Below are 27825 nucleotides of genomic sequence, written 5' to 3'. Positions count from 1 at the left end.
TCAAAATCGTTTTGTCAATGTCTCTAAGTTAATGACTCTAAGCTCGACGTAAAAACTGAAGCTCCTCTCCCCGAGAGCCTCCCAGATTTGTTAATGACACCTCTTAAACAGTGATCGGGGTCCCCCAGTGGTCTAAACTCGGTCCTCTACTTTTTTCCCTTGACCACAAATCTGTTTGCTGAAAATAGCCAATCAAATGATTCCCAGAATGACATGACATGACCTCCCAGAATGACATGACATGACCATGACATGTCCACCCCATTACTGCGCACCCCATTATCACTCACCCCATCCCATTGCTGCGCTTCCCCCTATGCGAGATTATCCAGCCCAAGTAGTTGGTGTATATGAAGAGGAGAGGGAGAGCTGATTTATTTTGTTACAGAACGTATTATTCTGATTGTTGAGGCTGCATATCGCACAATGAGGCTTTAAGAAAGTTAGTTACATTGCATTGCCTTACATTGCATTTTCGATGAGAGATAGATCATGACAGCCAAAGTAGCTAAAACCCCAAAAAGGTGTAGTGTATGTGTACAGTTGGAGGCCATCGATATTGTCCTTTTCTTTTTGCTGAGGTTTGCGTGATCTGCGCAAAAGGACAGTTAACCCATTTTGGGCGGGAACCCCTTTTGGTGTTTTAAACATTGTTATAATTTAGCTATTGAAAAATAGCAGATCTACAAGCTCATAGCGCGCCACCGAGTGGCGCGCTACGAGCTTGTAGGTCTGCTATTTTTTTTAAATCGTGAAAATATTTATTTCAGAAAACTGGAGGATTTAGAAGGATTGGTCAGGCCTAAATGGGTCAAATGATAAGGGACAATATCGGTGGCACCCAACTGTAGATCATGACAGCCAAAGTAGCTAAAACCCCAAAAAGGTGTAGTGTATGTGTATCCCTTCCTTTCCATCTGTTTATATTTAAAATAGAATAGTGGGTTGTATTCACATTTCCTGTGAACAGTAACAGTAACACTGCTCTATGAGCATTAGACCATTGCCAAACATTTCTATTCTATTCATTGTTGTGGAACGTCACCAAGTGTGAATCATAATTATATGGAAAAGAAAACACATGCAAGCTCCAATTTCCGGCAGTCAAGGCAGGATGTGTGCATTTGTGATGTATATTGTCTGTCACTTCTGGATTTTTCCAACACACACTGACAACATGATAAGCATGAAAAATTTCAGCATTGAATTAGAATATAGAATAATAATATGGAAATAATATTCTATTTATTCCCAGTCTCTATCCATCTTTGGTATAAAATGTGCCACCTGTAGGCTGTGTGTATTTAACAACAACTAACAAAGACAAAAAAATTGTGACAATTTCCCTAAAACTATTGCTTTTGCACACATTAGTTCTTCTAAAAATTCTATACTTTTTCCTTATCAGATGTTATCTGTTTTGGGTTTTTCTGTTTTGTTTTTTGTAATGAGACAAGCAAAGCAGGCAAAACAACTATTTTTTTTGAAGCTCATGAAGCAATTGCAAGTTTCTTTTTAAAAAATGCCATGGAGAAACATGTTTTCTTCATAAACAAATTATAACTGCATTTACCATGAAGCAGTGGCTTCATTATTCCCACCTGTTTCCTTAAAGGAGATTTATTCTACCCACACAAGTTGCAACCTATCACATAATTTAAAATCTTCATACAAATACAGCCGCATCTTTAACCTGTACAGTGATATTTGTAGATTTCATCTCTGATGATCTAAAATGTCCAAAGACCTCTCAAATCATTGTCTTTTTTTTCTTTTCTTTTTTTTTAACGATTCAAGACAATGGAAAAATCCCCTCCCCCCCAAAGTCTGAGAAACTTAAGGCAATAAAGATTTAAGAAAACATTTATATTCTAGAAAACTACTAAACTCATAAAAACAAGGAAAATAAAGTAGCTTAATACCAAAGGAAGACAACCTGTTTTATTTTATTTTTATTTGAAGTTTTTAAACTTCCTTCCTTTTCTAATAAAAAAGTCTGAAAATCTATCGGCACATTCAAATGTTCTTTTATTCCCGTACAGTTTATTGTTTGACTTTTGCTTCAGTCTATTCTGTCACACTCCAATCTTATGGTGACAGATAATAAAGTTGCAGTTCAAGTCCACTTGAGCTTAGCCTGCCGTCTTTGCTTTGTCCTGTTTTTGTTTCTCAAAGAGACCGAGTAGAAAATACAACTGTAATATTTTTTTTTCCTTCGTGTTTCTTTCTTTCCTCTTTTTTTGATGGTGCCTGTGCAAAGTGGAAGCATTCTCTTCTCACTGTCGTCCATCTAGCTCACCTTCTCTTTTGACTCTCTCTGTGTCCCCAGTGCCTCAGTGCAGTCCCTCTCTCTCAAGGCAGTGCAGCAGTAACCCTCCCAGCGTCTGCTTATCTGAACGAGACACAAGAGGAAGACAAATTGGTAACCCTTCATTTTACGGTACGGTAATTACCAAGTAACTACCAGGTAATTACCTGGTAATAATAGGTAAGTACCTGGTATTACCTGGTAACAACCAGGTAGTAGTTGTAAGTATTTACCCATTAATTACCTGGTAATTACATGGTAACTTCCAGATACATTACTCAGTAATTACTATGTAATTACCAAGTATTACCCAGTATGTATAACTATTTACTGTATAATCTCCTGGTAATTATATGGAACTTACCATGCTAAATGACACACTGGTTGCCAGGTAATTACCAAGTATGTTCCTGACAATTACCAGGTATTTATACGTTTTTACTATGTAATTACCAGCTAACTAACCGGTATTTATAAGTATTTACTCTGCAACCAGGCACGATACCCTGGTTGCAGGTACTATAGGTATGTAGGTACTATAGGTATACCAAGTATTTTCAACAACTACCAGGTATTTACTCTGCTACCAGGCAAGTTACCCAGTAGGTACTAGGTCATTACCAAGTATTTTCCTGACAACTACCAGGTAATAACATGGTAACTGTATTCACTGTGTTTACATGGGTACTACCCATGAAACACGTGGGTAGTAGCCTACCAGGAAATTACCAGTTGTTACTAGGTAATTTCCTGACAACTACCATGTAATTACCTGATAAGTACCCAGTAAGGAACAGTACAGTTCCTCCTTTCTTACTGGATACCTATCAGGTAATTACATGGTAGTTGTCAGGAAATTACCTAGTAACAACTGGTCATTTCCTGGTAGGCTACCCATGCGTTTACATGGGTAGTACCCATGTAAACACAGTGATTACAGTTACCATGTAATTACCTGGTAGTTGTCAGGAAAATTACCAGTTGTTACTAGGTAATTTCCTGACAACTACCATGTAATTACCTGATAGGTATCCAGTAAGAAAGGAGGAACTGTACTGTGAAAGGAAGTGTGCTCTATTTCCATGATATTACCATGTACCTACCTGGTAATTGTAGATTATAATCCTCCCCATTACCCATCAGGGTGTATTTTGAACTTTTAACTTTGAACTTTGAATTTTGAACTGGCAATAACTGTTAATTACCAGGTATTTACTGTGTAAATTAACAGGTAAAACCAAGCAAGTTACCGTGTAAGAAAGGTGGAATTGTACTGTGAAAGGAAGCGTGGTTTGTTACAGTGAAAGTACAGGGTAATATTATGGAAACAAACCACGCTTCCTTTCACAGTACAGTTCCACCTTTCTTACACGGTAACTTGCTTGGTTTTACCTGTTCATTTACACAGTAAATAATTGGTAATTAACAGTTATTGCCAGTTCAAAATTCAAAGTTCAAAGTTCAAAATACAAAAAATACGTTTACATGGGTACTACCCATGGCAATAACTGTTAATTACCAGGTATTTACTGTGTAAATTAACAGGTAAAATCTTGCAAGTTACCGTGTAAGAAAGGTGGAACTGTACTGTGAAAGGAAGCGTGGTTTGTTACAGTGAAAGTACAGGGTAATATTATGGAAACAAACCACGCTTCCTTTCACAGTACAGTTCCACCTTTCTTACACGGTAACTTGCTTGGTTTTACCTGTTCATTTACACAGTAAATAATTGGTAATTAACAGTTATTGCCAGTTCAAAATTCAAAGTTCAAAGTTCAAAGTTCAAAATACGAAAAATACGTTTACATGGGTACTACCCATGGCAATAACTGTTAATTACCAGGTATTTACTGTGTAAATTAACAGGTAAAATCTTGCAAGTTACCGTGTAAGAAAGGTGGAACTGTACTGTGAAAGGAAGCGTGGTTTGTTACAGTGAAAGTACAGGGTAATATTATGGAAACAAACCACGCTTCCTTTCACAGTACAGTTCCACCTTTCTTACACGGTAACTTGCAAGGTTTTACCTGTTAATTTACACAGCAAATACCTGGTAATTAACAGTTATTGCCATGGGTAGTACCCATGTAAACGTATTTTTTGTATTTTGAACTTTGAACTTTGAATTTTGAACTGGCAATAACTGTTAATTACCAATTATTTACTGTGTAAATTAACAGGTAAAACCAAGCAAGTTACCGTGTAAGAAAGGTGGAACTGTACTGTGAAAGGAAGCGTGGTTTGTTTCCATAATATTACCCTGTACTTTCACTGTAACAAACCATGCTTCCTTTCACAGTACAATTCCACCTTTCTTACACGGTAATTAACAGTTATTGCCAGTTCAAAATTCAAAGTTCAAAGTTAAAAGTTCAAAATACACCCTGATGGGTAATGGGGAGGATTATAATCTACAATTACCAGGTAGGTACATGGTAATATCATGGAAATAGAGCACACTTCCTTTCACAGTACAGTTCCTCCTTTCTTACTGGATACCTATCAGGTAATTACATGGTAGTTGTCAGGAAATTACCTAGTAACAACTGGTAATTTTCCTGACAACTACCAGGTAATTACATGGTAACTGTAATCACTGTGTTTACATGGGTACTACCCATGTAAACGCATGGGTAGCCTACCAGGAAATGACCAGTTGTTACTAGGTAATTTCCTGACAACTACCATGTAATTACCTGATAGGTATCCAGTAAGAAAGGAGGAACTGTACTGTTCCTTACTGGGTACTTATCAGGTAATTACATGGTAGTTGTCAGGAAATTACCTAGTAACAACTGGTAATTCCCTGGTAGGCTACTGCCCACGTGTTTCATGGGTAGTACCCATGTAAACACAGTGAATACAGTTACCATGTTATTACCTGGTAGTTGTCAGGAAAATACTTGGTAATGACCTAGTACCTACTGGGTAACTTGCCTGGTAGCAGAGTAAATACCTGGTAGTTGTTGAAAATACTTGGTATACCTATAGTACCTACATACCTATAGTACCTGCAACCAGGGTATCGTGCCTGGTTGCAGAGTAAATACTTATAAATACCTGGTAGTTAGCTGGTAATTACATAGTAAAAACGTATAAATACCTGGTAATTGTCAGGAACATACCAGCAACCAGTGTGTCATTTACCATGGTAAGTTCCATATAATTACCAGGAGATTATACAGTAAATAGTTATACATACTGGGTAATACTTGGTAATTACATAGTAATTACTGAGTAATGTATCTGGAAGTTACCATGTAATTACCAGGTAATTAATGGGTAAATACTTATAACTACTACCTGGTTGTTACCAGGTAATACCAGGTACTTACCTGTAATTACCTGGTAGTTACCTGGTAATTACCGTACCGTAAAATGAAGGGTTACCGACAAATTCAGAAAAGGCCCACTGGGGAATCGATAACAAAATGTTACTCTTCCAAAAGGCAGACAAAACATTCCATGTTTACCAGCAAGACTGGTAATTTAATTTAAGTATTATCTATTAGATTTCTATTAAGTTCTATTCACCATATTCACACGGCGGCCATTTTGCTATTAAGTTAATGAAATGCCAACACATTGGGGTGGCATTTCTTCCCAACCCACACATATGACATGAGAGTTATGTCCACTGTGCGAATATAGTCTATACTTAGTAAACTTGACCATGGTCAGCTCTGTACTTGGTCCAGAGCTTGGTTGGGAGCCACTATCCAAAACATACTTAGTTTGTTGGTAGGTGTAGGCTGTAGCATGGTCCCCTGTGTTGTCCACTGGTAACGGCTGCTGTCCACTGGGGTCCTGTGAGGATGGAGGGGCTTGTTGTGGAGAAGCTTCTGTTAAACCACCCTGACACAGAAAGAGCAATGTATTAACCCTAGCATCCCAAATTTGGACATTGCATAATTGATGAACATTTGTGAAAATATGTAGCTTGGCTATGCATTTCCGAGGATAGGAGGTGATCCCAGCCAACAAAGCAAATATAGGATTTAACTGGTTAAGAAGAATCAGATATAACTTTTACAATAGTTGGCTGTTTAAAACAAGAAGAAAAAAAACAAACATTACCTAACATTACACATCTTTATCCTTGCGTGTGGCTCTAGACCAGAGGACAGTACAGAATATTGGCCAATAAAAACTGTCAATCGGTGAATGACAAAATAGACACATCTGTTATTGAAATTCAGTGGTATTCCCAGTGTTGTTTAAGGATGATGGCCTTGAAATTATATAATGTTCCCGTAGTCTATTATTTAAACAATGTCGATGCCACAGCCCTTTCACTTTACATCAGTGACACATAAACGTAAATAAATTAATGAATACATGTATGAATGAATGAATGAATGAATGAATGAATGAATGAATGAATGAATGAATGGATGGATCGATCAATCAAACAATCACACAATCAATCAGTCAATCAATCAATCAATCAATCAATCAATCAATCAATCAATCAATATGTGTTTCATCATACATGATTTGACAGTTGAGGCGATGGTACTGTATGAGAGTAAAGTAAAACTGTTATGCAATGATTTGTAGTAGACTTTTACCGCGATGAATGCCATCATGGCATGCTCTGCAAAAATGGCAACATAATTTTGTCCTTACTTCCAATGTGATGGCAGAGGCAGGCACTGCAGTGTACTGGGGAATGTAGGTTCCTTGCATAGGTGCAGCTGCGGCAGTCATGTACTGCAGGGGGGGGGGGGGGGGGGGGGGGGGGGGGGGGAGAGAGAGAGAGAGAGAGAGAGAGAGAGAGAGAGAGAGAGAGAATGAATGAAAATCATATAGACAATAGATACAAACTTTGAGTAGTGGAGATTAATTGGCTGATTTTTTCATTGGCACATTCATCTCATTTCTCAGAAATTTGGTTTGGTCTATGGGCACAATATGACACACAATTCATTCCTTTATGAGGAAACAGTAGCTCACAATTCCATTGGGAAATTAAATTAGCAATTGGTACACACTTGTGCAATTTCATATGAATGTTATTCAAAAAGGTTTAAATGGGGAGACTCACAGTGCCTGTGGTGCCAAGAGACAGGTGATTCATCTGCTGGGCGAGAGGAGCCATTATACTGGAGGGCTGGAGAGACAGACTGGGCTCCATGGCTGCTGTCGGGGTGATCACAGCACCCTGTGAATGGAAGGAAGTCACAAACTAAACTGAAATTAAACATCAAAACAAAGGAAAGGAATGAAAATAATAAACAAAATAAATAAAATAAGAGTTGCATAGAGAGTCTGAGATGAGGAGACAGAGATGGAGGGATGGATGAACTGGCAGACTATGTCAGTGGGGTTGATTACAGCAGCCATCTGCTGAACAAGATGGAACAGGCTATTAGTTAAATGAAGGTAGGCTACAAGCAAAATGCACAGAAAACTACTGGGTATCGTAGGTGTGGCAGGGGTAACTCTGCAGTAGCAGCAGAACGAACTGCAGTGAAAGTTTCTTTGCATTTTGGTGTTGACTTCCAATCTTTTTTTATTGAGTCTGTCAAAGTCCTACACTCTTCTTTTAACTAGGACAGCAAAACTGCTTGTGGGAACGGTGTTAATATGCAAATGCCCCATGTGCCCAGTTATGTGTATCTCAGCCTAAAACCTTGGCAAACCTTTGCCGAGTTTCTTATACTGTATCTGTTTAGCTTACACATGCGTGCCTCAGCAATGCCTATACTGCCTCCACCGCATGAAGACATTCAGTGTGAGCCCCCACAATCCCGCATCCTCAGGCCATTGTACAATAGCACCATTGAGTATAGCACCGCCTTCAAACGGAAATCATTAAAGAGGGTGGTACAGATGGCCCAGCACATCATCAGACATGAGCGTCCATCGCTCCAGGGAATATCCAAGAAGCGGTATGTAGCCATAGCTGAGCGGATCACGAAGGACAATCTGTTCACACCAGTGTTGCGGCCACGGCCAGGCAAACGATACCACCAGACTTTCACATGACAACCATCAGGTTGTTCAACAAGTGCTGAGCCACCCCACCGTGTTATTTCTTTGGGTATATAAGACGTACCCATGACAGTTACAATATCATAATGTTTGATATCTGCTGCTAAAGGACGTATATGCACAAGAGACTATTATGGACAAAAGCCCTTTTGAGGGCCTCCTATATACAGCTGAACTCTTGTCACATTTGCCATTGACAATAAAAGGAGAATTAACGTCATATGTGTCTGAACAAATCATCTTTTTGTGGAAACACAAACATTAAATGCCATTGAAAATGAAAGGAAAATTGACGTCATATGTAGATGAGCAAATCGGCCTTTCTAAACACAGTGCAACTGTTTTAATTCAGCTCATATATATATATATATATATATATATATATATATGAGCTGAATTAACGCGATCTGGACGTTTTTACTCGATTCCGATCATTTGATTTTGAGACATGCTGATACCGATTTTTCCCGATCCGATCTTTATATTTTATACAACACTTATGTAGTGGCAACTGTGGCATAGTGAGGGTTGCATGCCTTTGTTTTCATCATGGGTCTATTTCACGCCTCTGTCATGTTTATGCATGTTTATGCTTGATGTTTGTCCTCCTGGGGCACTAGTTCCTAACCTGACTCCGCCAGATGGGGCAGCAGAGAGTACACTGGGTTCCCCCCTCCTGCTCCCATCTGGGAACTCTCAGGCAGACTTGATGCCCGGCCACAAAACGGCCTGGCCAATCAGCAGCAGCTAGAGGCGGGATCAAGGCAGCACTGTGTATGTCCGCCCATCTGGCGGAGTCAGGTTAACTAGTTCCAGCAGTGGCAAACACTTGGTCTACAAGATCATGCTGTTGCAGACAGATTTGTGAGACCAGTAGCTTTGTTGTTGCAAGGAAAGCGGTAAAATGAGACTTTCGTGGTTGTTTTAGTCTCAGATTTAGTCCGACGGAGGGACACAGTATAACTCTATGGGGACACAAAACCTCCACAAAAGTAGAACCCGGAAGTATCTCTGAAGGGGGTGCTTACGTCACGGCTAAAATACTGAATAGACTCCAATGCATTCCGTCAACTTCCGGTTCAGACCTTTGTCACTATTCGCCAATAGAAGTCTATGCATGTAGAAGAGCCGCCATTGGACTGGCCCCATGAAGTGAATGGAGTTGTCGTAACTCTGTCTTACTCTATGGCTCTGCAGAGACATGGTGCATTTATAGATAGATAGATAGATAGATAGATAGATAGATAGATAGATAGATAGATAGATAGATAGATAGATAGATAGATAGATAGATAGATAGATAGATAGATAGATAGCTAGATAGATAGATAGATAGATAGATAGATAGATAGATAGATAGATAGATAGATAGATAGATAGATAGATAGATAGATAGATAGATAGATAGATACTGCTGTTTATATGTGCTGGATGTGTTTCTCTACCTTCACAAGTAGCATTTCTGCCTTTTGTATTGCTATGATATTTATCATGGCTATCTTTAAACTATGTATATTGGACATTGAATATTTGAGTTTAACTTCTTTAGTTGTTGTTTTCCACTCTATTCTTTTTTTTCTTTCTAACTCTTCATTGCCATCAGCATGTACTCCAATCTGTTCTTGTTTATGGACGACTCGGCACTCTTGGTCTCGGGCAAGGATAAATTGCAGGTTGAGGCCCTTAGTTCTGAACTCTGTAGAATATGCACCTGGCTCACTGATAACAAATCAGTACTACAGCTATAGGCAAAACTGAATACATTCTTTTTGTGTCCAGAATAAACCTCTGCGAGGCCAAAGACTTCATGGTCAAAGTGGGTCAATGTCATCACAATGAAAGATTAAATTACCTGGGTTGTATCTTAAAAGGCATTGTCTCAGAAAAGTCAACCAAAGAACACGTTTTCTATTCTGGATCTTCTCATGGTCAGTAGGAACACTGAGGAAACTAGCAGGAGCTCATCCAAGTACATTAGCACCTCAAAGGCATTAAAAACAAAACTGCAGACCTTTCAAAACAAAATAAAACAAACAAACTCACCTAAACCCTGCTCATTCATTATGCTATATGGGTGGGATGGCTCAAGGCAGATGACAACTGGCAACAACAACTGGCAATGGGCCTGGTCTTACATACTGTACTGTATGTGAGAAAACAGAGATACCCTGTCAGACTACTTCAATAGCGCAAAAGACACACAGGCACACCATGTCACAACCTGACTGATCTCACTGAACCTAGTTTTGGCACAAAAATGGAGTCAAATTCGTTACGGGTGACTACTATGCCACCAGAATGTGCCCTGAGGGCTTATTTTGGTTATCCTTTTAACATTCTTTTGAATAAATCGATGCCACAATGCCTTTTTCACACACACACACACACACACACACACACACACACACACACACACACACACACACACACACACACACACACACACACACACACACACACACACACACACACACACACACACACACACACACACACACACACACACACACACTCTCTCTTTAGCAGCATGTTCGGCACATGCTGCTAACCAAACCAAATGGCACTGGCCTTTGAGTTGGAGCTGGTACAGTACCTGGCTGTCCAATGTTCCTACTGGCCAACTGGTTTTCTCCTTCCCTCCCTCTGCCACACATGTTGAAGAAAGCATCACTGCATGCCTGCCTGACATCTAACAGTGTTTGTCTTCCCACAACCTCAAGCCCAGCACAAGACTGAGCTTCTCTTCTTCCCTGGAATGTCCTGCACTCTGCCGGATCTTCCCAATTCCATCAAAACACCATGGTGGATCCTGTCCCAACTGCCAAGAACCTGGCAGTGGTCCTGGACTTGTCCTTCTAGACACACATGGCAGCGATCACTCACTCCTGTCGATTTCTCAATATAGAACATCTGGAAGATCAGACCCTTCCTCACCAAGGAGTCTGCCCTGCCCCTTATTCAAGCCTTAGTCATCATCGCCAGGCTTTCTTTTCTCTAAAAGTTTTTATCTAGCTAACCCCCTGGGATCTCTCATTCCTTCTATCACTTCTGTCACAGTGTCTATGATGTTTATCTGATATCCTTTGCATTGACTTTACATGACCCTGTCATGTTGATACTTAGGGTTCATGCCACTTACCTTGCACTTGCACTTTGTAAGCCTGGTTAAGAACATCTGCGAAATGCCTGAATTATAAATGGCAGATGCTGTGTCCATGGTTGGATAACTAGGGTCAATGAGAAAGACCCAGTATATGGATGGCTTTATGCACACGAAATACAGTTGATTTTTGCTACTTTTGCATGACACTGTGGTACGAAAAAGTAGGCCTACAATAGAGGGTATGCGTGTGACATCATCATCAAACCCGGAAGTTATGCAGGAATGCCTACTGACTGGCAAAAACTACTTTCTGGCGTTGACAACCCATGCATCCAAACAGAAAAGTCCTATCTGATTGCATTAAACAACGTTAAACAATGTTAAACTCACTTTGCATGTTGCTTTGCCACTCGATTTGCCACTCGATGTGCCATTCACTTTAAGCATACCCTCTATAGGGCATTCATTTACCATAAAAAAGTTGAAATATGGATATATAGGGTTCCTCCCAACAGAAAAGATGTACTACACACAAGATAGAGCCAGTCTATCTATGCATGTCCTCTCATCGTTCTCATGCTTCCCCCTCCCTCAACTTCCCTCATGCTTTCATGCTGGGATAAGTGCAATAAAGGAACAGATAAACCCACATTGACTAATTATCTGCTCTAATTTATGACTGTATGAAAGAGCTGTCTGTGTGCGTGCGTGCGTGCGTGCGTGCGTGCGTGCGTGCGTGCGTGCGTGCGTGCGTGTGTGCAGTCTGAAAGGGTGTGCGATGCCATGCACACGGACACGTGTGTGTATGTGTGTGTGTTAATGTTTTCAGCTGTTTTCAGATAGACAGACAGACAGACAGACAGACAGACAGACAGACAGACAGACAGACAGACAGACAGACAGACAGACAGACAGACAGACAGACAGACAGACAGACAGACAGACAGACAGAACTTTGAACTCTTTGAACCTCCCTCTCCCTCCCTTTCAATAGACTTCAACTGGAGCTAATGAAATAATGGAACATGACGGCAGGCCATACCGACTGATACCCATGTAAGGTAGCTGCTTACTACACTATTAGAGAAAGAAAAACCCATCGGACAGACAAAACGCATTCTGGAAGCCAGACCACCTCTCCAAAGCAGGCATAATTCTAACCCCATGCTCCATTTTTTCCTTTTTTTCTTTATTTAACCAGTAAAAACCACATTGAGACTGAAGTCTCTTTTACAAGTGTGAACTGGCCAAGAGAAGAGGCAAATAAGTAACACAGCTCTGCCTGTAACAATAAATACAAGACAATAACAGAACAAACATGCAACGCTCATAAACACAGTACCCACTATACCGAAGAAGCTCAAAGGGAGAACAGGAACGTGTAATAATGCCCGCACGCAATTTCATTTCAACATACTGCCACACAAAAGAAAACTTCTTTGGTGTTGGGCATTATTTTAAAGCCCAGATGTAGACGGGAGCACATTCTTCACCCTTTTGTATCCCCTAAAAGGATTTAACTCTTTAACCCAGGAAGCTCTACAAACCCCTATTGTTTGGATGACTCTCTGCAGCAGCACCCACCCCCCCCCCCCCCCCCCCCCCCCTTCTCAGATTTCATTGCTGTCAGGCAAAAAAACCTCAATATTTCTCATATACAAGTTGACCAAAATCGGCTATTTTGGGGGGAAAGAAATCGGAAAGCCAATGTGAAAATGGGTAAGTGTGTCTGTGAGTTTTATTGTAAAACATACTATCAAGTGTAAATAATAACTACATCGGATCCATTGGAACACAGTTTCTTTTTTCTCCATGTCCTTAAAAGCAACAGTTTTGGACATAATGCCAGGTTTCCACCCAACAGTGACGATTTCATGGTTTAATCATTAATTGCATTAATCATTTAATGCATGCACTTCCTCTTGAGAGATTTGTGAATATGCAGGACATCCTCTCGCTAATTACTGCGCAAAGACAGGATGTCTAAACAATCTGGACACTTCACTGATGGAACCACGGAGAGAGAGAGAGCGAGAGAGAGAGGAGAGAGAGAGAGTAGAGAGAGGGAGAGAGAGGGAGACAGAGAGGAGAGAGAGAGAGTAGAGAGAGGGAGAGAGAGGGAGACAGAGAGAGGGAGAGAGAGGGAGAGGAGAGAGAGAGAGTAGAGAGAGGGAGAGAGAGGGAGACAGAGAGAGGGAGAGAGAGGGAGAGGAGAGAGAGAGAGTAGAGAGAGGGAGAGAGAGGGAGATAGAGAGAGGGGGGGCACACACAGAAACACTGCCCCTGTGCCTCTTGCGGTATATAAATGGTAAATGGTAAATGGTGCATTTATGTAGCGCCTTTATCCAAGGCGCTTTACATAGATTGTGCATTACATTCACACACACATTCATACACTGATGGCGGCGGAAACCATGCAAGGTACCAACCAGCACATCAGGAGCAATTAGGGGTTCAGTGTCTTGCTCAAGGACACTTCGATACTAACTCTGGGGGAGCCCGGGTTTGAACTGGCGACCTTGCAGTTACCATATATATCCTATATATCCTATATATATACTGAATCCTATATATCCTGTCCCCTATTGTATACTGTATATCTGCAATAAATAAACAAATTACATTCAGAAGGATTTTCACATATTCTGGTCAGATTAAATCAGCAGTGCATCTGGGTGGCACAGGGGTAAAGTTCCTGTCCATGGATGGATAGAAGGGTTACACAAGTGGTGCCTTATTTGGCTTGGCCGGGCATTCCAACCAAAACAATTGGTCGTGTTTGTGGGTGGGAATCGTGGGATAGTGTTTTTTTTCCCTTTCCTCTGCACATTACGCCATCCCGCTAAAAAGTCCTCACTGTCAGGTGAGAAGAGTGGCAGGTGGCTGGCAACATCATTTGATTGGGAGGATACATGTGCATGGACAAAACAGTGACTAACTATACACATGGGGATATTCACATGAATATATAAGGCACTGGAGAGTCTGGACAAAAGAAAAAAACATTTTATGAAAAAAGATAAGAGCAGCAGACCACCTGCACATTCTATAACTCCAGGCATTTTTGTTATCTGTACTATTACCAACTTTATTTATTTTTTTAGCTGTTTTTATTTCAATATTATTATTACATTATATTTCATTATAATACTATAATAGTAATAAAAAAGAATTATTATTACTTGCGCAAGCAGAGCGTGCAAGTACTGCGATCGGCTGGGTATGTGTATGTCGTTGTCATCACCATCAACAGCTAGTAAGGGACCACCATTCTTGGTGACGTAACTAAGGTACTGTACGTTTCAAGGTTGGTATAAGGTCAATAATGGGTCTAAAGGATTTAGAACAGCAGCTTTATTAGACATGAGTTAGTAGCTGTAGGACTCTAGGAGTTGTGAGAGCACCTCATGGCGTTCTCTGCTTGCGCACAAGTAGGTCATACATGGCCTACTTGTGTGCAAGGTGCTAGCCTGGGCACCATTCCATTTCGGGTTCATGAACCGGTCGGGAGCGGATGATATCGCTACGTCATGTTGTAGTATTGTTTTGTAGTCAGAAATCTTCCGGATCTTCCTTCAAACCGATTTTTCTCAATAAAAGCTACAGGCTACGAGAGCTTTTATTGTGATTCTTCCGGTTTGAGGGAAAAGGAAGTTCCGTTTGATTGTTCCTGCCTGATGACTACAAAACAATACTACAACATGACGATATCATCCGTTCCAGACCGGTGAGGCGAGGTTAGCAAGGCACAAGTTGGCATCTCGAGAGTGCAATTCTAGTTAATATTGCGACCGCACATCGCATTTACTATGAAAACGTGCATTTCCCATCAGTCCGTCCGTCCGTTAGTCACTCCGCGCCTCCATATATGGTCACGCATCGTGACATCATGTGGCATCACGTGACATCATCAGGGATCTCCATATATGGGCATATATGTAGTCGCGGCATAGACGACATCGCCAGGGGACCTTCCCCATATATGGGAATGCCAATATATGGCCATATAATTTCCTGTTGGTTCGTTCATCACCTAGATCTGCATATATGGAGCCGGCCAGCAACTCTACATCTGACCTCAAACCTCAAACCAGCTGACCTGTTCTGACATTCCATATGTTGATCCTCCCCACCCGTCCTTCCTGTTCTGATATTCCATATGTTGATCTGACCTCATCAAACCTCATCAAACCCTTACGTATTTTAATCATCTCAAAAAATGTGTCTGGGTAGCTCAGTCGGTAGAGCCTTTGGATCACAAGTTCATGGGTTCGATCCCGGGTACCGCCAACTCAACGTATGAGTAGCACGGCTTGGGTGCGGCAATTTGTGCGGGAAGCACTGGGAGCTGATGGTACTCTAGGTGTGGCGCTCCACCTCAGCAATCCATCTCCCAGGGGTCTAGCGCATTGTAACAGGGACAGACTTACTGACCGATACCGACAATAAGCCACTCCCGACCTACTTCTACAAAGGTTTCTGCTTGAAGTCCACAATACGGTTTCACCTACATGTATGCAAATTGGTACACACCTGTATCATGTCACGACTTACAAAAAGTCTCTTGGCGCCATGACCTAAACCAAACAGGAAATCAGCCATTTTTGGCACAGTTTATGCCATTTCCACGGGTCGCACTTTAATGAACTTGATGTATCTGGAAATCACAATTAAACTAAAGTGTAAACCTGGATCTTTGTCTCTCATCGAGAGAGTGACATGACATGTTTAGACAGAATGCATGGGCAGCTGCAGGAGGGACCCTAAAGATCTGGCTTGCTGATAGTAGGCCACCTACTGTGCCTCCTGTGCTTGTTTCCTGGTGACCACTACCTTATTTAGACATGACCATTTGGTATAGGGGGGTAGGGTAACTTGGGACCACCTTTGCATTCTTGCTTTGTTGTCTCTGTCTAAGTTGTATAAAGGTCTACAGAAAATGCCTAGTAAACGTGTGTTAGTCTGGAAGCCGAGAGGCTGAAGGAGCCATGGGGCTCTGTCCCCATGGCTGATGCTGTATTGAACTCTGCAAATAAAATGGAACTCCGGAACCTTCATCTGCCTGTCTCTGCTGTTGACTTCATGCTCCGTATTTTTGCCTGAGTATTTTCTAGTCTAAGTATTCAAAGGTCTGTGTATGGGCCTTTGATTGTAGAACAGATTCTTCAAAGTGGTGCCGAGCTCGGTCGCGATGATGCATTTTTTGCGTCAGGCGAGAGGACCAGTGGACAATTGACAATTCGGTCTAATAGATATTTCGGTCGGCAATTTTTTGGACGGAGGAGAACGACGACGGCGCTGCAGTCGAACTGACGGGGTTCAACACGGCGATCACCGCCGCAACAGCGACGGCCTGCCCGGCGCGGTTTCATCACCACCACGACGGAGGCGGCCTGCACCGAGGAGCGGCGATGGGCAACGGCTCTCGGCGATCGTGACCAGAGGGCGATGGACAGCGGCTGGACGGCGGGGAGAGGGGTGCTACGGAGCACAGCGTGCCCCGGCCCGAGGGCGTTCATCGGCGGTCTGCGGTCCAAGGGAGGGAGGCGATGGCCACTTCATTGACTCTTCACGGCGCGTCTCGACTCGACAGGCGCCGGCGGCGAGGCGTCGTGGCTTCGTTCCATTCAGCGGCTCGACAGAGCTGATCTACAAGCTCGCAACGCGGCACATCGCAAGTTTCCGCCTCGCGGAGGCCTACGGGCTCCTGTGATGACACTGAATCACTTTCTCGTTTTTTAGTCATGTTGTATTATCATGACTGAAAGGGAGGAGGTGATGAAAGTGAATTCGGATCAGAATGAAAGTTTTCGGACAAAGGGCAACTCTCGACAACAGAGCGGCCTACGCCATGCGGTGCATAAGTGTACTGCATCACAAACCTCGTTTGGCCCGTGTGCGCTGACTGATGGACACTGACGAAGGTGAGACAAAAGGAGAAGAAACGTTACAGAAGATTGTATTATATCAGATGGATATCGTTCCATTTGATTCCAAATGTATGTTTACGTTTGTCTAGTTCAACATATAATGGGCATGTATGTTGATTTTATGTGTCAGGTATTTAATTAGGGAAGTTGACTTAATGGGATGATATGCCTAAGGGAGATTTGGAGCTGAATAGAAATATTTACCGGAGTAAAATTAGTTAGATGTCTCTTTGTCAGGCGAAAGACAGCGCTCCTGTCGTACGCATAAGTATTAATCATCCTAATTTTGCATAACGTTCTTATTTTTGTTCGAATAAATTTGTGAATGGGAAAAGTCAACGAAGGTATTTCTGCTATGACATGTGGGGAAAACTCTAAAGTTATATAAATTACTCTAGGATTTTAACGTAAGTGAATAATAGTAGCATGCACGAGATCTGGAAAAACTTAGTTAGGGTTTATGGTCGTCGGTGGTAACAGTGCTGTTATTTGTACGAGCCTTGGGGAATCTAGAGTGTTGAAATAATTATAGATGATTTCTGCATGTCCTAAAAAGATGAGTTAACTAAACAAAAATGAATCATTTTATGAATGACTATGGTAAAATTTATCCTTAACATTAACTGATGCTAAGAGCATCAGATGTAAAGTTTGAAGAACTGTAACACACTTTGTATTCAATAATTGGGTGCTTTGGAGTGAAGCAAAAGGGGTTGGCAGCGACGGTGTATTGTGTTTAAGTGTCAGATAAATGTTTACGGGTTATCATTTATGTCAATGATCATGTTTTGAGTTATGTACAGGTTAAAAGTGTTGATTACAGTACAGAGAAGTTGTTAGTGTGTAAGAGAGATTCTTACTGTGGTTTTCGGGCTGGAATGTATTTTACTATTTACTTACTTACTTATTTTTATTCATTGTATTTCCTATGTAATGTTTTAGCCTGAAATTAAATTGAACACAGAAGGGAGTTCTATAAGCACACCGATGATAATACTGTAATGGAATGAGAACACTGGTAACGAGTTATGTGATTTGAATGCCTAGAAGTCTGCAAGCCATTTTGAATTCTACTGTAATTGTTGATTTCTTTGTGTCATATTTTTAATGTTCCAGTCAGTGCCAAAGGGAGGACGAGGGTCAATAATTGTGTTTCCATATTCGTTTTTATGAGACATGATTGTCTCAAAGGGAGGTCTGATGTATCTGGAAATCACAATTAAACTAAAGTGTAAACCTGGATCTTTGTCTCTCATCGAGAGAGTGACATGACATGTTTAGACAGAATGCATGGGCAGCTGCAGGAGGGACCCTAAAGATCTGGCTTGCTGATAGTAGGCCACCTACTGTGCCTCCTGTGCTTGTTTCCTGGTGACCACTACCTTATTTAGACATGACCATTTGGTATAGGGGGGTAGGGTAACTTGGGACCACCTTTGCATTCTTGCTTTGTTGTCTCTGTCTAAGTTGTATAAAGGTCTACAGAAAATGCCTAGTAAACGTGTGTTAGTCTGGAAGCCGAGAGGCTGAAGGAGCCATGGGGCTCTGTCCCCATGGCTGATGCTGTATTGAACTCTGCAAATAAAATGGAACTCCGGAACCTTCATCTGCCTGTCTCTGCTGTTGACTTCATGCTCCGTATTTTTGCCTGAGTATTTTCTAGTCTAAGTATTCAAAGGTCTGTGTATGGGCCTTTGATTGTAGAACAGATTCTTCAAACTCCTCCTAGCATGATGGTCCATTCCAAATAAAACTTGCTTAGCGTACACAAAAGATGACGAATAATGACTAAAAGTTATCAAAATCGTGAAGCGTCAAACTTCAAAGCCAAACAGGAAGTGAAAATAGCAGATCAAAAACGTATGTTTATTTGAATTGAATTTGAATTATTTAACTGATTGTCTTACAGTCCTCTTCTGATTGGTTGATATTTGATAGTTCCTATTTTTGTTATAACTTTAAAGGAAAAATCACACTTAAATAGCTTTCAACAACATCAACAAAATAACAGAGATCTGTTATTTTCAGTGAGCGATACCGCTATGTGACTCTCTCTTTTGCCCAAATCCGTTTTAATTGCCCAACTTTTCAGTATCCAAGAAATACAATGACTAGCCTCTGCCTTTGTTACCTAACTGGCATTTTGACTAAGCGAAGATGAGGCTGGGGAAATGGCATGCACAGTCCAGCTATTCTTTTATACTTGTTTTCTGTTCTTAGTTCTATCACAAGATATTCTTTTTAAATCCCTTTCTCTGTCTACCTACTTCTCTCTCCATTATTCCGTCTCTTGCTGCACTTCTTTCTCTCTTTTCCTCCTTGTAATCTCTGAATGTTGTTTTTATCACTCTCTCTCTCTCGCTCTCCAGTCTCCCAAGACGCAGGAACCCATATCAAGCGGCGTGCCAGATAATTAGACAGCAGATTTGTTTGAAAACACATTTACAGAACACATCCGCTGTCACAGACAAGGTTTTAATCAGACATGACTGCAAAATAGCATCAGGAGTTGGCAGGCGGAGACAGAGAGAGAGGCGAGAGTGTGGGAAACGGAGAGAAGACAAATAAGAAAAGGGAAGATAAAGGGGAGGATAAGGAGAGGAAAGAAAAAGAAAAGGAACAGAAGGCAAGAGAGAGAGAGAGAGAGATTGTGTGTGTGTGTGTGTGTGTGTGTGTGTGTGTGTGTGTGTGTGTGTGTGTGTGTGTGTGTGTGCGCGCGTGCGTGCGTGTGTGTGTGTGTGAGAGAGAGAGAAAGAGAGAGAGAGAGAGAGAGAGAGAGAGAGAGAGACAGAGAGACAGAGATACAGAGAGAGAGATAGTCTGGACAAGTTAAACTATTGTGCAAGCCAGTTTTTGTTGGAAAGCCTCAGTGCTTGGCTGATATGTCATAACAATGCTGTCTCTATCTTCTGTCCCTCTAGAGATGACAATTTCAGCAAACAGAGCATAACTGAATTTTGCAGGTAGCCTATGAAATAGTTTGGAGCTGTTGGCAGGAAACCAGCCCACTCAAAAGGCAGTTTGCTGAAAATCACTGCGATAAAATCTCTCTACTTTCAAACCAAAGCAAAATCCCTTTAAAGTGCAGGAAACTATTGCATATTGTTCCTGTACCACAGAGCATTTAAAAACCAGCACATGTGGATTACCATTAAATCACTGTTGTCTTGCAATTTTACTTCTAAATTCTTTAATATGATTAGAAGTATGAGGACATTCATCCCCTGTTCATCCCTTCTCTTGAGCTCTGTTGGAGTCCAAATACTGTAAATCCTCCTTATTTCTGAATGCCTGGGATAAAGAGGAGGAATATGCAGCAAACATCTGAAGATATAATTATCGGAAAATATGCAAAAGGCCGTGCAGATGCATTATGAGGACTTTGTTTAATTTGGCATTTAATATTTCTCAGTTACAACGTCCTGTAAGAAAATAAATAATAAAACATACATCAAGAGTAGACGACCAAATGATCTGCTCATTGTACATATGCCGATTTGCTCAGACACATATGACGTGAATTCTCATTTCATTGTCAATGGCATTTTTAATGTTTGTTCAGACAACACAAACATTAACGCTGTATATTAGTAGCTGAATAACTAGTATTACAATGTTATTGTCTTTTTTATGTCCAATGTATTTGCATTTAGTTCATAAAGTTAACATAACTATAACTACATGCATTTGAATTTAAATAATTTTTTCAGGATTCCAATAAAAAAATAAGCAAAAAAATATAGCAAAAATAGCTGATCTACAAGCTCAAAACGCTCAATTTGAGCTTGTACTGTAGATCGGCTATTTGTGCTACGACAGTAATATGTACTGTATCCCTCTGGGATGAGTGTGGAACTATGGTGGCCCGCTCCATCGTCAAAGTTGCCCACCCCTGGCCTACATCCTTCCACCATAGGCCAATTAAAGAAAGGAATCTGCAACAGCCTGCCTGAGGTGATGTTCAATTTCAAGTTCTAACGGACAGGTAGAATGGCAGCCGTGCCTATGAATTGGGCTGGGAGGTCCGTTGGAAGAGTGGGCAACTGGTCCTGTGCTGTAGCTGTGTAAAATTCATGGGTGTCACAGCATAATGTTGGGATTGTTTGTTTTATTCCTTCAGGTGTACATTATGTGCGAGATAGACAGACAGACAGACAGAAAGTTATTACCCAATGTCGTTGTGGGTTTGGACGTACGTGCTACAACTCTGGTGTGTATGTGCGTGCGTGCGTGCGTGCGTGCGTGCGTGCGTGCGTGCGTCTCTGTCTATGTCTATGTTGTGGTGGGGCGGTGGGAGAGCAGACAGAGTTCAGGAAGTGTAAGTCGTTCTAAATCTTCCAGTGAATGAGTCTAAATCCACATCTATTGTTCAAATGATCGTTGGCTTCCAGCCTACACTACCAGTTTGAGTGAGTTTATTCAGACATGATCATGATCATGAGTGAGTGTGTGTGTGTGTGTGCGCGTGCGTGCGTGCGTGCGTGCGTGCGTGCGTGCGTGCGTGCGTGCGTGCGTGCGTGCGTTGCATGCGTTGCATGCGTTGCATGCGTGTGTGCGCGTGTGTGAGTGTGTGTGTGTATGCGTGTGCACGTGTGTTCATGCGTGCAACTCAGTGCCCAGTACAGCACTACAGGGGGAGAAGAAAAAAAACATTTCCTGTTCTTTCTTCAAAAGGAATGGAAAGTCACTCTTTATTAAATAAGCATAGCTTCAGGGTGGGGAGAACTGCTATGGCCACAAATGCAAACTTCAGCATTCACTGTTCCCTGCCTGGACAAAACTAGAGTTATACAGTAGTTGCTATTTGCACCAGCAGAGGGCGGGCTTCCATAACTGATGTCAGACTCCAGTAAGATGGACTCAACATCCACAGCCTCATTCCACAGACAGATAAGCCTAGCATCCAGCTGCCGTTTTGCATTTTGCTGGCTGGGACGTGGCTTTGTCTCCCATGTTTCAACATTACCAAATACCCTGAGATCACGTCTGGAAACAATGAGCATGAAGCAGTTATTTAGGCAACTTGCAATTATGGTGATTTGAGGTCCCTTTTTGTTTGTATTGAATTACCGTGGATAACAATGTAAGCCAATGTACGTGTGTTCCAGTCCACCCACAGTTGTTGTAAGCCAATACAATGTATCATTGGCAATCAGGTAGTCGCTAAGCTGTGAGTTTTATGTCTGATGTCAAATTAATATAGACATAGTTTCAACATGAGCTGTAGGAAGTCCATTTTAAACATCTGCTCAGGCTGTGTAAACGACCAGCAAGGAGTAGGCTCAAGGCACATAAAAAACAAATCGAGCTGGTAATAAAGGATACAAATAAATAAACAATAATAATATTAGCAAAAATGTGCAAGCTAGGTAGCGAGCTCAACAACAGCTGTTTCTGATAGTTTACACCAGGGTAACAGTCTCCAAACCTCATCTTCACAATGTTGTGACAGGGAAGCTGTGTTATTGTTTACAGAGCAGACTAATGCCATCTACAGAATTCTGCCTGTACAAAGAAATCCCTGGTGTTAATTTAGCCATTTGTAACTGTAAAATGTGTTAAAGGGGGTGAGATTGTTATTTGTTTGTTAAAATAAGTTTTAAATTGCTACTGGGACACAAGCTGATAAATTATCATTAATTGCTGGTTTCTTAACCTTTAAGATTTTAAGAATAGACTTTTTGTTTTAACCAAGAATTATCACTTACATCACCTTTAAATTAACTGGGCAAATGTACCACATACGTCAATAAAATGCTTCTTATTCATATTTTTCAACCACTAATAGAAATGCAGCAATGAATGTAAATGTAAATTTATTGAACAGTGGTCATTATAGTTGTCAATCAAATGCTAGCAATGACTATACATTTCTATCTGGTTGACAGTTTTGAACCCACAAGCCTTTGAGTAATAAACATACATTATATGTCATTATATTATATGTGTACAAAAGTCAGTAACACAAACACTGTCAGCTAATTTGGGCTGCTTTTTGGTAATTAGCCTGGGAAATTAAGAAAAAGCAATGCATGACACAAAATTGGGTTTATAATGCATTATAACCTCATTTATAATGCACTTTTAAGGCATTGTAAGACTTGTTATAAATGTTTATAATTATGCATAACAATTTACAACAAGGTTTATGAGTATTATAACTTTAATACTGAGCATAATAATAATGCATCATGACCAGCACTTATAATACGCTATAAGTTGTTCTGCATAATTTTAAGCATGTATAATGTGCATTATAATGCATTATAAATGTGATTAAAATGCATTATAGACCTGGCTTCCCGTGTCCTTGGGAAAATAAAAAATCACACCCGTGTGAAGTGAGGGGCGCTCTCATAATACAGTACGTCATCACATTCCAGCCAATCACAATTGTCCTCACTTTCCTCACTTTTTATCCTCGGTTCAGTTTTCTGTCTATGGGATACACACAAACACACAAAGCTGGGCAAAGGAGGGGCAAAACAATCCAAGTAAAATATTAGTTTTCTCCCTCATGTCCCTTCAGGGCTGGACTGGCCATAGGACGTACCGGGCATATTCCCGGTGGGACCGTAGGGTGATTCTTTTTTTTGACAGGCAGGCAGGCCACCAGGAATGGTCCGGGCGTGCTGCCATTCTGCCAGTGCCATCATGATAATTTCACTGTACCTGTATCAGTGAGTAAACCCTCTTCTATCTTGAATCCTTTTGCCAGCATCATTCTTGTGAGAGCAACACAGGGTTGTGTAGTTGTCTGTTGGTTTGTATCATTTATTTGTTCTGTAAAAGTGGTGGTATTAGCGCTTGTTTGTGTGTGCCTCAAAGGAGCGGCGCTGGTTGTGGTGGGCTGGTCTGGGCCAAATTTGCGCGAAAATGACCGTCCCAGTCCAGCTCTGTGTCCCTTCCGGCCAGGGGCATACTTAATTGTTAATTGCATTACCACAAAAACTGCCTGACAATAGTGTTGGGAGGGAGGGAAGGTAAGGAAATGGGGGGAGGGTATTACACACAACACAACAAAGTGTATAGTAAAGCTGTTTTTTTTAACTTACTGTAGGTTGCATAACATACTGTTGGTGGTGAGGCATCCAAGATGTACTCTGGACCTGTGGATGGTGAGACACAGTAGCATGAGCAGGAGAAATGAAAAGGAGGACGGAAGGAAGGAAGGAAGGAAGGAAGGAAGGAAGGAAGGAAGGAAGGAAGGAAGGAACGAACGAACGAACGAACGAACGAACGAACGAACGAACGAAGAAAGTAGGCAAGCAAGAATGAAAAGAGTGGAAGGGAGGAAAGGAGAATGTAAGGAAGGCCATTGGCACGGTAGAATTGGAAGGAAGGAAGAAAGTGTAGAGGAAATGAAACGAATCATTAGCTCGACTCTTCACAAGCGCATTTGAAGCTCCCTGCGGTGGAACATCTAACATAATATTACACCAGACACTGAGAGCGTCCAGTGTATGTTATGTTGTAATTACAGGAGGGTATGAAGAGTGCAGACAGCAATACAGTCTAATAATTACAGCTTCACAGCTGAGATTTCATCATCAAAGCCTGTCTTTACCACAAATCAGCACTTTTATCACCTACTCACACCCCTAACATGAGAGCAAATATCCTTTTGTCACATGTATTATATATGTAACTCTGTGTGTGTATGTGTGCATGCACATGAGTGTGTGTGTGTGTGTGTGTGTGTGTGTGTGTGTGTGTGTGTGTGTGTGTGTGTGTGTGTGTGTGTGTGTGTGTGTGTGTGTGTGTGTGTGTGTGTGTGTGTGTCTATGCATGCCTCTCATACAGAGAAAGAAGAGAGAACACTGTATGTCACAAACAAAGAGCCTGGAGGGGAGTGGTTGCAAAACCTCTAAATACTATAGAAACATGTTGGAATTGTTTTTAATTGATGAAAGGTTGTGATTTATTTAGTTTAAACTTTTGAAATAATACATTTTTAAATGTAGGAAATGAAAAAAGGGGGATAGTTACTCGTGACCAATGATTTCAAGTACTGCCTGTGCTGGCCCAGTAGAATACAGCAATGACAACATGACAGAAAGCTCTGCACACTGAAGCTCCCTTAAGTGCATGACTTGTGGGAGCTACGCTGTGGCTATGCGGACCTTCTTTCATGTTGTCATCGCAGCAATAAGAAGATGTTTTGATGTATGTTTTGAATGAAAAGAGACAAGAGAGTTATTGAACCTTAGTTGACCACATAACTCAAGATCGCAGACCTTCTTGACCGATACGCCCACCACGTCTCTGCGCTTAATAAGGTCAAGACAACAACGATGAAACGAGTTTATCGCACAGCGAAAGAGGAGCTTCATCGACTGTTCTGGGAGCAGTGCCGGAGGGAGAGGAGGGGAGAACTTGCTTATCTGGGGGGCGATTCAGTTACAGTTTCACCCAGCTGATGTCTGCTCAGATGGTCATGATGAGCTGATAGGGGCTAAGTGTCTTGCTCAGGGACACTTCCACACGTAGACATGATTACCAGTTGGCCTCTCTACCCACTCAGCTATGGACGGTCATAACGTGTGTACAGTTGGAGGCCATCGATATTGTCCTTTTCTTTTTGCTGAGGTTTGCGTGATCTGCGCAAAAGGACAGTTAACCCATTTTGGGCGGGAACCCCTTTTGGTGTTTTAAACATTATGTTATAATTTAGCTATTGAAAAATAGCAGATCTACAAGCTCATAGCGCGCCACCGAGTGGCGCGCTACGAGCTTGTAGGTCTGCTATTTTTGAAAAATCGTGAAAATATTTATTTCAGAAAACTGGAGGATTTAGAAGGATTTTTTTTTAATTTTGAGGTCAGGCCTAAATGGGTCAAATGATAAGGGACAATATCGGTGGCACCCAACTGTAGACATGGGCAGGGTGTGACGCAAACTGGTCAACTACTGATTACCAGTTGGCCTCTCTACACACTCAGCTATGGACAGTCATAACGTGTGTATACGTATGCAGTATATAGCTGCTGTCGAGAAGAAATCTGCTAACTCTAAAAAACATTTTTCAGGGAATGAAGAAAACCATATATTTTTAAAACAAAGCAATACTGCCTCATCAAAGTTGGTATTGTGACTTTATATATTGTCAATTACGTGCATGAGGTGGTGGAGGTAGCTGTTTGAGGGTCCAATGGAGTTAAGAGGTTTTGTCAGAAGCGCTTTTCAATACTTTTCATTGGTTGAATCTTTTTTAACCAACACACGTAAAGGGTGTTCAATAGCATTGATTTATATAATAAATAAAACACACACACACACACACACACACACACACACACACACACACACACACACACACACACACACACACACACACACACACACACACACACACACACACACACACACACACACACACACACACACACACGGGATCAGAGAGGCTCTACCCACCTGATACGTGGAGACAGGGGAGGCAGCAATGAAGGGCGTGATGGACGTCTGATGTGCAATCATCCGATTGGTGATGTTATATGGTGACGAGTAGAACCTATAGGGTTACACAATTAAAAAAATATATTCACTTAAATAAACAGTACCATGGTGAAACTGCATGATTGATCTCCTTTATTCAACATACTAATTAATATGTAGCATGTATATATTGTGTTTTTCATGTTCTTTATGTGCATTTCACACAGCTCGTATTGATAAGTGATAAGTACAGTGTTTATTTCTTTCTCTATAATAGTTCCACCCTTCTTGAAACTGCAGTGACGGAGCTTGTGTACGACAAAGAATTTCAACCACTTCATTGCACCTGTATAAACCTGCGATGTGACAATAAAGCCGAGTTGAGTTGGAGTTAACACAACACACTGGACGAAAACCTGTGTCATCATCATCAAGGTTGCAGTGGACAAAAAAGAAGTGCGTCACACCCTCAACAATGTTACACTCCAAAGTAACTGTTGATGGAGCGCACCGTTCAGTAACTTCAATTAACTCTGAGAGTATACAAATGGAACTGAATTAAAATTACAGTGCACACTGACGATTTGACTGTGTGGTCGGTGTTGAATGGAACCCCTTTAAAAAAAATTAAGACATAATAATGATGACATCACCTTAATGGTGTACTGTATGTGTGTGGGTGGTCTTGTATGCCCATTGCATTCCCATCTACACTCATCATCATCTTACACTCCTTCCAACTTCGTAGGAGTTCTGTACAAACCATATCTGGCTCCGGATGGCACTTTACTTTGGCGTATGTACCGCATAACCCCTGACCTTTCTCTAGTATCTCTCCCCCCCCCCCCCCCCCCCCCCCCCACCCCCCATTCTATTTATCCTTATTTATTCATCTCTCCCTCTCATCCCCGCGGCGGAGCGCTGCAGCTCGCAGCGTTTTATTTATCATTGTGTATCCCAGAGAGGACATGTTTCATCCGCCAGGCCGCAAGCCTGATCGATCCCAAAGTGTCTGCCGACTGAATAATGGAGAAAGAGAGAGAGAGAGAGAG

General features: G+C 41.4%; 1 protein-coding gene across 1 annotated transcript in view; it reads right to left on the bottom strand.

Moving 5' to 3' along the window:
* Window positions 1–856: 856 nt before the first annotated feature.
* LOC306925009 (RNA-binding motif, single-stranded-interacting protein 3-like) overlaps window positions 857–27825 on the bottom strand; it is a 171651-nt gene continuing 144682 nt past the window's right edge. The window contains exons 10-15 of the mRNA XM_079503688.1: window positions 26753–26849; window positions 24394–24447; window positions 7356–7472; window positions 6938–7021; window positions 6039–6163; window positions 857–2392 (exon numbers count right to left, since the gene is read on the bottom strand). Of these exons, the coding sequence (XP_079359814.1) occupies window positions 2389–2392; window positions 6039–6163; window positions 6938–7021; window positions 7356–7472; window positions 24394–24447; window positions 26753–26849 (481 nt within the window). The 3' untranslated portion in view covers window positions 857–2388. The remainder of the gene's footprint in view (window positions 2393–6038; window positions 6164–6937; window positions 7022–7355; window positions 7473–24393; window positions 24448–26752; window positions 26850–27825) is intronic.

The sequence above is a fragment of the Electrona antarctica genome (genome assembly GCF_951216825.1).
Source record: "Electrona antarctica genome assembly, chromosome: 6".
Lineage (NCBI taxonomy): Eukaryota > Metazoa > Chordata > Actinopteri > Myctophiformes > Myctophidae > Electrona > Electrona antarctica.
The sequence above is the reverse complement of the archived record's forward strand: the minus strand, read 5'-3'. Positions and strand labels throughout refer to the sequence as shown.